Source organism: Octopus bimaculoides, chromosome 2 (assembly GCF_046866305.1).
Source record: "Octopus bimaculoides isolate indiv1 chromosome 2, ASM4686630v1, whole genome shotgun sequence".
NCBI classification, from domain to species: Eukaryota; Metazoa; Mollusca; class Cephalopoda; order Octopoda; family Octopodidae; genus Octopus; species Octopus bimaculoides.
In genome coordinates, this window is record NC_142929.1 from 84,940,172 (window position 1) to 84,953,614 (window position 13,443).

Below are 13,443 nucleotides of genomic sequence, written 5' to 3' on the forward strand. Positions count from 1 at the left end.
TTAAAGATCAAACAGGAATGCAAAAAAAAAAAAAGGAATGGACAACGAGAAAGGAAGCGGTAAAGGAATGGTAGATGAGGAATTCAGCTGCTGCAGAAAGGTATTTGCTAGTTACATCGGGCTGAGAATTCACTAAGGGAATGTGTGTCAGAGGAAAGTAATTCAACAGTGTGGGTTGAAAAACCATAAGATGTTTGGCCAGAACCTCCTGGAAAGAAACCATAGTGAGGGTCATTCCACAGTTGAATCGGAACAGCCAAGAAAAGTGATAGGCGTGAAGAAGCCAGATTAAGTGGCCGAAAGTAAATGATGCAACGAGCTATAAAAAATTCAACGATGAGGTAGCAAGAATGACCACCAAATTCAAAGGGGACGACAAGCAAAAGCTCGAGAATTTGGCTAATATAATCTACCAGGAAGGAGAGAAAAGATTTGGACTTGAAACAACAGGGAATGTAGAATCATCGGCAAAGGGCAGACCATTGAAGAGAGAAAGACGGATCGCAAAGATACGCGAAGAGAAGAAAAAAACTCAGAACCAGATGGAGGGATGCAAAGGAGGAGGAAAGGGAAGGGTTAAAGCAGCTACATGAAGAGATAAAAAAGAGGCATCGAGAACTACTGAGAAAAGAAAGAAGGAAGAACAGAAGAAAGGAGAGAGAAAAGAACTATCGTAGCTTTGTAAAGAACCCGTACCAATATGCAAAACATTTATTTACTGAAAGTAAAAGCAGAAGATTGGATTGCACGAAAGAGGAGCTCAAATGCCATCTTAATGGGACATACAGTGACTCTGACAGAAATAAAGTACTCCCAGAAATGCACAGGCTGAAGAAACCACCTGAACCAAGGGTACCATTCGATTCGAGTGACATCAGATGAAAAGAAATAGATGAGTTCATAAGAAAAGCAAGAGCAAAAAGTTCACCAGGGAACAATGGAGTGAGCTACAAGGTGTATAAGTATTGCCCGAAATTATGTTTGCAGCTGTTTGCACTGTTAAGAGAAATGTGGAAGAAGAACGACACAGCGGAGCGATGGTGTATAGCTGAAGGCATCTATTTACCTAAAGAGAAAGATGCAAAAATACTAGGGCAATTCAGACCCATTCCATTATAAAATACTGATGGGAAAATTATGTTTGGAATTATTGCTAGATGAATCATAAGATTCGTACAGCATCATGGATATGTTAATGAAGCAATCCAAAAAGCAGGGATCCCTGGAATCCCTGGCTGCATAGAACATGCATTTGCCATCTGGGGAGCTATCACCTGTGCAAAACAATTGAAAAAAACCTGTACTTTGTATGGTTAGATCTTGCCATGTGCACTAATTCAAGCAGCTATGGACTTCTTTTGGATTCCAGAAGATGTTCAACGAATGCTCATGTGTTACTACGACAACTTGAGGATGAGATTTACAGCAGTAAAGTTCACAATGGAGTGGCAACGGCTTGAAGTAGGTATTGCAGTTGGATGCACGATATCAGTGATCCTATTTTTGCTAGTCATGGAGATGTTATTAAGATCAACAAACTGAGAAATCTGTTACAAAGACACCATTAAGGGCTTTCATGGACAATGTTACTGTATTATCAGAAAGTAGAGAAGCAGCAGAGCGGTTGGACAAACTAATAGGATGGGCGAAAATGAAGCATGGCTTTCATGAAAGGAGTCCAAAAAGGAGTGAAATTCAGAATAGGAGGTGAAGATATACCAACGGTGAAAGAACAACCAGTGAAGAGTCTCGGCAGATGGTACAGAGATTTACTAAATGATAAGAAGCAAAGTAAAGAAACACACGGTTTAATGGAACAAGGACTAAAGGCAATTAACAGAACAACATTACTGGGAAAATTCAAATGTTGGATACCGCAATTTGGACTGTATTCAAGGATAATGTCGCCACTGCAAATGTACAAGATAGCCTTGAGTAGAGTAGAAAGGATGGAACAAAGATGCAGTGTCTTTATCAGAAAATGGCTTGGTCTGCCAAAACCACTGAATACAACTGCACTATATGGAAAACCTGTGCTGCAACTACCAATAACATCAATCGCCAAAGAATATAAGGCAGGAAAGGCAAGGACAGTAATGATGCTAAGGTATTCGAAAGATTAGAGCATCCGAGAAAACACTCCAAAGGTACAAACAGGGAGGAAATGGAAAGCGGAAGAGGCAGTAAACAGGGCGATCAGAAAGCTAAGGCACACTGAGATAGTCGGAGCAATGCAAGAAGAAAGAGCCAGTCTAAGGTTGCACAATTTCAAGCCATTTTGCAACAGCAGTGTAAAAGAGTTGAAAGAGGCAGTGGTACACAAAATGAGAAAGGAGGAAGAAGAAAGGCGAAATGTACATTTGGTGCAATGTAGTCAACAGGGACAGTGCCTGAGTCAGTCGCAGATTCTCGTGGAAGGAACTTTGGGCTTGGGAACAAGCAAGGACATCCTTCCTGATCAAGTCTACTGTCGATGTTTTATCCTCACCAGTGAATTTAGTCTGGTGGAACATAGAAACAACTCATGAATGTAGATGCGGAGAGAAAGCGATGGTGCGACATGTTCTGTCAAATTGTAGGCTAGCACTAGACAGATATACATGGCGTCACAATCAAGTCCTCGGCGTCATAAGCGCAGCACTCAAGAAGATTGAAGGAAATAATAGGGGAGAGTACCCTAAAATGGGAAAGTGCAGAAAAATATACTTCCAGAAGGAAGGAAAAGGACATAAAGCCAAGCCTTCAAATAAAATATACGAGACAGACGAAAGATAGAAGGGATACTGGGAGCTAGCCAGGGATTTGGAAAGACTGTTAATATTTCCACTCATAAAAATGACAAAAAGACCAGACTTAACGGCGAATTGGAATTTTGCTACGGCTGACAGTGCCATGGGAAGAGAACATTGTTAATGCAGAGCAACAGGAGGAGAAGAGGTACGAAAAATTAATCAAAGAGTGCAGAGAACAGGGGTGGACTGTCAAGTATTACTACCTGGCAGTGGGGGCTAGAGGCTTCATTGAAAGGAAAATGACAACGTTATTCAAAAGAAGGTTTGCATTTTCAAGCTCAGAGCTGAGAAAAGTAATAAGAAGGATACAGGAGGCAGTCGAAAAAGCCAGCTGAAGCAAGAAGACCGAAAATGGACTGAAAGCCATAACATGCCAGCTGGGAAATAGCATCACTATGTGAGACTGGCTGACACTTAAGCAGCATCACTGATTGACAAGTAGCGGTCTCGTTTATGGCACCCCCTCCTCCTGGTTCAAAGGCTTGTACCACTAAATAGCTGGTCGGCTCTGGCTGCTAGAAATGAAACTAACACGACACTATTGGAAGGCAGGTTTAGAGAGGGCGTGGGCTAAGTTTACGCGCCCTTCCCCAACATTGGTCAGTTGAAGTTTAGACATTATCACGTGACAACTAGCTGGTGCTGGCTGTTGGAACCTACAAACGAGTATTTAAGGGGTAATTTGGCAGGATGGTCAGTCACCCGCTGACACTCGTTGATGCTGCATTGAAGAGGCGAGGGAACAGAAGGAAGAAGAAATGCACTCAAAACCAGAGCTGAAGACACCTCCAAAAGAGGGGGGGGGGCACAGCATGTCAAAAATGGTAGAGGAGTAGGGGCCGAAACCAGACATGGTTCCTCCTCATGATGGATCCTATAAAGGAGCTGTTGATGTAGCAAACCACGAAACGCAGTTGGAATCCTTCCCTGTGTGTGTGTGTTTGTACCTCCACCATTGCTTGACAACCGAAGTGAGTGTGTTTATGTCCCTGTAACATAGTGGTTTGGCAAAAGAGACTGATAGAATAAGTACTAGGCTTAAAAAGAATAAATCCTGGGGGGAACGATTTCATGGTGGTGCTCCAGCATGGCTGCAGTCAAATGACTGAAACAAGTAAAAGAATAAAAGTATATGTATGTATGTATGTATGTATGCATGTATGCATGCATGCATACCTGTATATTTGCAGTCATCCCTTTTTTTTTGCGGGTATCAAATGATGTCTGCAAAGTAATTTTGATAATGTTTTGCATGAATATCTGTACTGATGTGAGTGTGTATATCTGTACATGGGTGTGCATGAGCACACCCACACGTGTACACACATCCACACATGCATATTCATATGTACAATGCATGCACATGTGCACCCACATGAGTATACATGTGCATAACAAGCATTGGGGGTTGGTAAGCATTGAGAATTGGTGGTCCAATTAGCAATCCTCAGTGCTTATCAATTACTAATCCTCAATGCTTACCAACTCCCAATGCCGGTGCTGCCTGACTGGTACCCGTGCAGATTGAAATTAAATCACCATTCAAATGTGGCCAATGCCAGTGTGACCTGACTGGCATGTAAAAAGCATCATTCAAGCATGGTTGATGCCCAGTGCCACATGACTGGTACTTGTGCCAGTGGAATGTAAAAGCACAATTCAAGCGTGGCTGGTGCCAGTGTTGGTGGCACATAAAAGCACCCACTACACTCTCAGAGTGGTTGATGTTAGGTAGGGCATCCAGCTGTAAAACTTTGCCAAATCAGATTGGAGCTTGGTGCAGCCTCCTGGCTTGCCAGTTCTCAGTCAAACTGTCCAACCCTTGCCAGCATGGAAAGTGGATGTTAAACTACGATGATGATGATGATCATCATCATCGTTTAACGTCCGCTTTCCATGCTAGCATGGGTTGGACGATTTGACTGAGGACTGGTGAAACCGGATGGCAACACCAGCCAACAATCTGATTTGGCAGAGTTTCTACAGCTGGATGCCCTTCCTAACGCCAACCACTCAGAGAGTGTAGTGGGTGCTTTTACGTGCCACCGGCATGATGGCCAGTCAGACGGTACTGGCAACGGCCATGCTCAAAATGGTGTATTTTATGTGCCATCCGCACAAGCGCCAGTCCAGGGGCACTGGCAACGATCTTGCTCGAAAATCCTTACACATGTCACAGGCACAAGTGCCAGAAAGGTGACGCTGGGCACAGATGCTATCCTGATTTCGCTTTCGCTTGCCCCAATAAGTCTTCGCAAGCTGAGTTTCGTGTCCAATGAAGGAGACGACGTCGGCACGGGTGCCAGTCGACGAATTTAGTTCGATTTCACTTGCCTCAACAAGTCTTCGCAAGCGGAGTTTAGTGTCCAATGTAGGAAAGGTACGCATAAGTGGGCTGGCTACACCCCTGGCAGTGGCTTTGGATTTAGGTCTCACTTGGCTTGCCGGGTTTTCTCACACACAGAATATTTCCAAAGGTCTCGATTAGAAGTCATCGCTTCGGTGAGGCCCAATGTTCGAAGGTCTTGCCTCACCACCTCAGTCCAGGTCTTCCTGGGCCTACCTCTTCAACGGGTTCCTTCAACTGTTAGGGTGTGGCACTTTTTCACGCAGCTATCCTCGTCCATTCTCACCACATGTCCATACCAGTGCAATCGTCTCTCTTGCACACCACAGCTGATGCTTCTAATGTCCAACTTTTCTCTCAAGATACTTACACTCTGTCGGGTATGCACACTGACATTACTCATCCAGCAGAGCATACTGGCTTCATTCCATGCGAGCTTATGCATGTCCTCAGCAGTCACAGCCCATGTTTCACTGCCATGTAGCATGGCTGTTCGTACACATGCGTCATACAGTCTGCCTTTTACTCTGAGTGAGAGTCCCTTTGTTGCCAGCAGAGGTAAGAGCTCTCTGAACTTTGCCCAGGCTATTCTTATTCTAGCAGCTACACTTTCACCGCACCCACTCCCACTACGAACTTGGTCACCCAGATAGTGGAAGCTATCAACTACCTCTAGTTTTTCTCCCTGAAATGAGACAGAAGTTGTTTCCTGTTTGTTTACAGTGTTTATTGCACCTGAACATCTGCCACATACAAAAACTAACTTCCTAGTTAACCTGCCTTTGATATTGCTGCACCTCTTATGTGTCCATAGCTTGCACTGGGTACATCTTATAGAGTTACTACCTACACCTTTTTTACATACTGAGCAGGGCCATCTACCTGAAGGGGTTTGTGTTTTATCTACCTTCCTACTTATTAGGACTTTGGTTTTAGCTAGGTTGACTCTAAGGCCCTTCGATTCTAGTCCTTGCTTCCACACCTGAGACTTCTCCTCTAGTTCTGATAGTCACTCCGCAATTAGTGCAAGGTCATCAGCATAGAGGAGCTCCCAGGGGCAACCTGTCTTGAATTCCTGTGTTATTGTCTGGATGACTATGATAAATAGGAGGGAGCTGAGGACAGAACCTTGGTGGACCCCTACCTCTACCCGGAATTCATTACTGTACTCATTTCCAACCCTCACCTTACTGACAGCATCTCTGTACATGACTCGCACAGCTCTCACTAACCATTCTTCTATCCCTAGTTTCCTCATTGACCAACAGATAAGGGATCGGGGGAACGTCAACAAAAGCCAGATACAGAAGTTTATCCTTGGCTAGGTATTTCTCCTGTCTTACCAGAAATATGGCATCAGTGGTGCTTTTACCTGGCACGAACCCAAACTGCATCTCATCTAAATTGATTCGCTCCCTAATTAGTTCGGCTATGACCCTCTCCATAACTTTCATAACCTGATCTAACAGCTTGATGCCTCTGTAATTATTTGTATCTAAAGCGTCACCTTTACCTTTGTAGCAGTTGACTATGGTGCTGCTACACCAGTGATTGGGTATGACTCCTTTGTGTATCACCTGGTTCGTAATACGGGTGACTAGGCTATACCTGATGGGCCGGGGGCTTTCCCTGTCTTCATACTCTTAATTGCTTTATCTACCATGGTACTGTCAACTCGGATAGCTGGTCCCTCTGTTGGGTCGACATACGGCAGAATCTCTTTCTCCCATTCATTCTCTTTATTGAGCAATCTATCGTAGTGGCATCTCCAGACCTCTTTCATTGCAGCCTCATTTAGAGCAAGCGTACCATCATCCATGCGAACACATTTCTCTCCTACAACATCACTATTCTCTCTCCTACACTGTCTTGCAACACGAAATACCTCAAGTCTTTGGTCTTCACGGTGCAGAACATTGGCAAATCTTTTCTTATCTGCTTCCCCTCTGGCTAAATAAACCTGTCGCCTAGCTTCCCTTCTGGCAGATTGGTACAATTCCCTGCTACCACCGTTCTTTCAGTCCTTCCAAGCCTGTTTCTTTTGTCTAATAGCCCTGTCTACCTCCTTGTTCCACCACCAAGTTACTCTGGGTCGAGAGGGGACTTTACACCAGCCACAGATCTAGTCGGTGGCTCTCAGCAGGTTGTCCCGCAGAAATCTCCAATTGTCTTCCACGTTGTATGATGCTATATCCCCTTCTATTTCGTCAAATGCTTCGAGTAACATGTCTCTAGATCTTCGTCCATTTGCAGGGTCTTTAAGTTTCCATACCCTTCTCCTCCAAGCCGGTGTACTTCTGGGCACCCATTTTGCCTTGATCCCGAAGAGGCCTAGAGAATCATCCATGTACCTCTATTTCATCTATTAATTACTTCAGTCTACTGGAGTGATAAAGATAGAATGAGGCATGTCACGCCTAGACTGAAACAGCTGTAAGATATTAACCCATTTTCTGTCACTATATGTCATTTTTATAATTACTGATATGACATAATATTGTCAGATGTGTTTGTATATTGTTATTGTTGTCCTTTTAATAAACAAATAAACAAGTAAATTGACATAAAATAATGTCTGCAAGATGATGAATACCACCTATTAATACTCTCCATTTTCTTATTGCTATATATATATATATATATATATATATATATATAATACTAATAATATTAGGGACAAAATCCAAAATTACAGGTAAAAACTCAATTAAAATCAATTTATAAAAAATTAAAATTAAATTGAGCTTTACAGATTAAAATATATAGTTTCAGGGAAAAGAACCAAGTTTCATGAACTCATCGATGAAAATCCACTATCACATATAGAAAAATTAATAAAAGCACAATAAATGAGTATAATATAATACAAAGTAAATGTCATAAGACAAAGATAATAATAATATCTTTATCTTATGATATTTACTTTGTATCATATTATACTCATTTATTGTGCTTTTATTAATTTTTCTATATGTGATAGTGGATTTTCATCGATGAGTTCATGAAACTTGGTTCTTTTCGTCTAAGGGTGAATGGATACAATGTTTTAGATACATACATGCAAATATAAACCTACCTATACATATGTACAAGCATACACAATCATATAAACATGTATACACATACACACTCACATATATATACATATAATCTTAATGTATACACATATGTAGACTTATCCAGCTACACTATATATGTCATTATTTTTGCAGACAACGGTTAAAATTGAAAATTTTTAAAAATTTTATTTTACATAGACATATACATATATATATATATGCATGCATACATATATATATAACATATACATATATCTACACACATACTCATACGTGCATGCATGTACACACTCATACATACACACATATACTCACACAACACACACATGCTAAAATATACATACATCTGCACATACATACATATTAATCTATATACACTCATACAATTATATATAACTACATATATGTATTTCAGTATCATGCTTCTCAACATGTATGTATGGATTTCTACATGTAAATGAAAGGGGTGATTATAGATGGGTGCTCTCGAGTGGAATCTAGGTGTTACTCCATTCGGATTTATGGTTGAGGGTGGGTTTGTATTCCTGTATACAGACAGCTTCAGTGGGATGTGTAGATAAGATGTCTAACCCAAGTCTCCCTAAGGATCTATTGTGGCAGTCTACAGCATGCTGATAGAAGATGGAGTTTGGTTTTTTTTTTCAATGTAATTGTCCAGGTGTTCTTTGAACCTGTCATTGATGCTCCTAGAACTCTCACCAATATGACTCTGGGATAATCATGCAAATCCCGTCTTGGCACTTAATCTGGTAAACAACGTTTTTCTTTTTGCAGTTCACATGTGGGTTTGAAAAACATACAGCACAATTATTCTAACATGTAATTCTATCAAATGAGTATGATTTACTTAATACAGATTTGATAGGCCTACCTGTCTTTTCTACAACTTTGACCTTAACGCCAGTTGTGTGCAGAATTTTCTTAAATGCCCTACTTAATTCATTCCTAGGTGTAGCATCAACAAACATTACACTGTGAAACTTCTTGTTATCATACCGAGTATTATTTTTATAAAAATAATATTTTTATAAAAATAATATTACTTTTATAAAATAAACTTTTAAAATACTTCTCTTCCAAATTTTTTGAATAAATCAGGTCCAATCATGAATCAAAACACACTGACTATTTAGTTTTGTTTATCCCAAAATAATATGAAAATGGGACTCATCACTATGCAAAATATATAAATGAAAGAAAAAAAAAACTGGATAAAATTGCTGCATTTTTACTGTTGATATTTAAACAAGATGTAAACAACTCTTCAAATTTCAGATGTTACCTGTACTTAGCTTAATTACAATAGTTATTACAGAAATTACATGATCAATTTATAGAAGAGCATTTGCTGTGTTCAAAATATCAATCTAATACATTAAGAAATAAGAAAAGTTATGGATGTTTTATGAAACCAGTCTCAATACACAATTATTTTAGAATTTAACTTGAATCACATAGAGAGTGTACTTTAGTTAGAAATATAGTAAAGAAAGGGTTAAATGTTAAATAAATTATCAATAACAATTTATAATACAACAATACAAATGAGAACACAGGAATGAAGCAGAGAATACAATGGAAATTAAACACTATCTATTGCTATTAAAAAATCAGACACGTTCTTATGTCATACACTTAACTACTATATCAATAACAGAAACATAAACCTATACAGAATAAAGAATAGCTAATCAGAAATAAAAACATCTATATTCAGCTGATTGGAAGAAACAATATACAGTGTAACAGAGAATATTGATTGGCTCTCTGAAGTTTACACACTGCAGAACAATAGGAGCTTTGAGCTCTTCATTTCTGCGTCCAATGCCTACACTCATGCAACTGCTTTGGAGTTTTGTGGAATAACTTTTGCAATTATGAGTTATAATAGCAATATTGCTTTCATCAATTTCGAAGTAAATAACACAAAATTCTCATGGCACCAGTCTTTTTGCTTATCAGTCAACCTTATAAACATACTATATATGCTCAACACTGACAACACAGTTTTGCTAATTTGAAATATGGTTGATTATTAAGAACTTGAAATCTTATAATCAAAAAGTATTACATTCATGTCTTTATTCACCTCAATCTACTTGAGTGGTTAGCATCCATATGTCATGCATTAACAATCTACATAATATCCAAATTTTCAGGACTTTATTACCCATACAAGCATCAAAAATCAAAAGAAAAAATCAAAGGGAAAAAATTGTTATCTATTTACTAATTATAACCATTGATAAATCTTGAGGCATAATTTGTACTTTATAAGAAAATAAAGAAGTAAAATGGCCTGGTGAAATAAGGTTTCCAGTACACATTTTGTGAATTTAAATCCTGTCACAATGTCCAATCTTTCAGATGCATTTCATTTCATCACTAAGTTTACCTATTATGAGAAAAGATACTAGACCTTTCTTAAAAGGCTGCATGCAGGAGTAGCCTATAGGCACAGGAGTGGCTGTGTGGTAAGAAGCTTGCTTCCCAGCCACATGGTTCCGGGTTCAGTCCCACTGTGTGGCATCTTGGGCAAGTGTCTTCTACTATAGCCTTGGGCTGACCAAAGCCTTGTGAGTGGATTTGGTAGATGGAAACTGAAAGAAACCAGGTGTATGTATGTATCTATATAGATATACATTTATTTGTGTGTGTCAGTGTTTGACCCCCCCCCCCCCCCCCCCCATCGCTTGACAACCAATACCAGTGTGTTTACGTCCCTGTAACTTAGTGGTTCGGGGAAGAGACCAATAGAATAAGTACTAGGCTTTCAAAGAATAAGTCCTGGGGTCGATTTGTTCGACTAAAGACAGTGCTCCAGCATGATTGCAGTCAAATGACTGAAACAAGTAAAAGAATATCATATTCGAGAAGAGATTGTTTCTATCTAAGTTATGCTAAAGACAGTAAAGTTAATCTTAAATGTTATCCTTCCTGAAAGTATTATTTTCTATTATTTATGACAAAATGGTTCAGAAAGTTACAAACAGAATTTGCAAATACATTGCAAAATTTTAATAAATATATGCAACATGCTATGAGCTCACCTGAAATACATTAGGAAGTAAATGAGAATAATATTCTCTTTGATGTTTATTTGTAACTTCCAGCTGGGCAGCATAATCATTCTTACATTCTTCTGAAATCTGTGTCTTCGATATTGATAAATTTTTTTGCTAGAAAATCAAAGTTAAGATAAAAACACATAGACAATGATATCTTAACAAGCAACAAAATAGCAAATCAAAATTATTTTTACTTAAAACAATTAAAAACACTATTAAAGTCATTTAAGTATTGATTAATATATTATTTTGTGAGTTCGAATTTACAACAAACATTTCACATCATTGTTTATGAACATCTTAACCCTTTTGATACTAACCCACCTGAAACCGCTTCTGGCTCTGTAGTACAAATGTTCTGAATTAAAATTTTCCACCAAACCTTGGTCACAATTTATGTTCCTAACATTAGCTTAATGATAACTAGGTTACTTTACTAAGTTCTTTGTTATACTTAAAATTAATTGAAAGAAACACAGAGCATCACAATAGAAATATGGTAACAAAAGGGTTAAATGTTGGGAATATGTATGGTCCTCTGAGAACACTATTAGACTTCGTACTATCCTGAGAAGATAATGGAAAGCCACTCTTGAAAATCATGTAGAAGCTTGACCTACAAGACCACTAGGGACTGCCTTTGAGTCACCGATATCATAAAGCATTGAAATTCAAGTGAACAAAATAAACAAACATAAATATATGCAGAGATTGAATTGACATGTGATTAAATAGTAGTTATACTTCTCAAAAGTTCCTTTGTTTACTTTTATTATGTGTACTTTCAATAATCAACACTATTATTGGCTTTTCTTTCCATGTTGACTATATTACATTAACATTTAACAACTTCCTATTCATTATTCAGAAAAGAATATAGGATATATGCATATATAGGCATAGATGTGGGGTGAGTTTGCTTTCCAACCACATGGTTCTAGTTTCAGTCCCACTGCATGGAACGTGGGATTATATATATATAATCTTGAGCTGACCAAAACCTCGAGAGTGCATTTGGTAGGCAGAAGCTCAGAGAAACCTGTTATGCATGCATGTGTGTGACTTCTTGTCTTGACATTATGTAATAGTTGTAAAGCGAGTGGCACTATCAAACAAGCAATTTCATTTATTTCCAACATTCTGAGAACTTGTCTGATCATGGGGAAGTATTTACCAAGTGCGAGCTGGTGGCAGAAAGTGCAATCAGCCGTAGATAATTTGCCTCAATAAACTCTGTTCAACCTATGTCTGTATGGAACAGTGGTCATTAAAATGAGGATGATGATATACAGGATAAGCAGATGGTGGTAAATATTAAATCCTTCTTTGGTTAAGAATATACCACCCAATACAGGTTTACTGACTAGTAACTCCACAAGAGCTAGACAAAAGATATTCTGGAGAATGAAGGCATGGAAGCTGAAACATCCTTCTCCTAAATATATGTTTAGAGCTATTCCACATGTGTATTATGAAAAAGAAGGGGAAACAGAAATCTATAACATAGGGGACAACTGGGAGATTTTATGATGCAGCCTATTGAAAGCTACAGACCAGAACTGTAACTGGAGCAATGTACCAATCAAATGTAAGCCAACATGATAGTGGTGGAATTCCTTTATCTTTTATTGCTCTATTGACAGAGGAATGAAAGTCAAAAGAAGGCATGGTGAGACTGGAAAGAAAGGGCTAGCAAACAACTACATCATGTAGCAAAGAGAGAAGCCAATCAACAAGTGAAGGTAAGTAGTTTGCCAGTGTTCTGTGATAAGAAAATCGGATGCATGAGTTGTCCCAGATTGTAAAGTATTATATCAAGGTAAATCAAAACACTGTTTGGGAAAAGTGGTTTCAAATTGATAGTGGTGCATTATCCTCAATAATGAGGAGAAAAGGCTTAGAAATGTTATTACAAAAGGATATTGGAAATGAAAAATGTGTAGGAAGAAAAGAAACTACTTTAATTATGCACAACAAAGGGACTAGCTATTAAAATAGATCATTATATGGTTAAAATAGCTGTTAACTTTTTCATTACTAACCAGCACAAAACTGCCTGACAATTTTTTTAGCTTGTTACCAACCTGCCCAAGACTGCCCAACATAACCTATTCATATTTAAATGAGAATTTCAGTGCAGATCTCACTAGTACATT

At 38.7% G+C, this 13,443-nt stretch overlaps 1 protein-coding gene across 1 annotated transcript in view; it reads right to left on the reverse strand.

Annotated features, from left to right (window-relative positions):
• Positions 1-13,443, reverse strand: part of LOC106872534 (cdc42-interacting protein 4 homolog) — a 298,471-nt gene that overhangs the window by 164,728 nt on the left and 120,300 nt on the right. Inside the window, exon 6 of the mRNA XM_052965856.2 lies at positions 11,270-11,398. Coding sequence (XP_052821816.1) covers positions 11,270-11,398 — 129 coding nt within the window. The remainder of the gene's footprint in view (positions 1-11,269; positions 11,399-13,443) is intronic.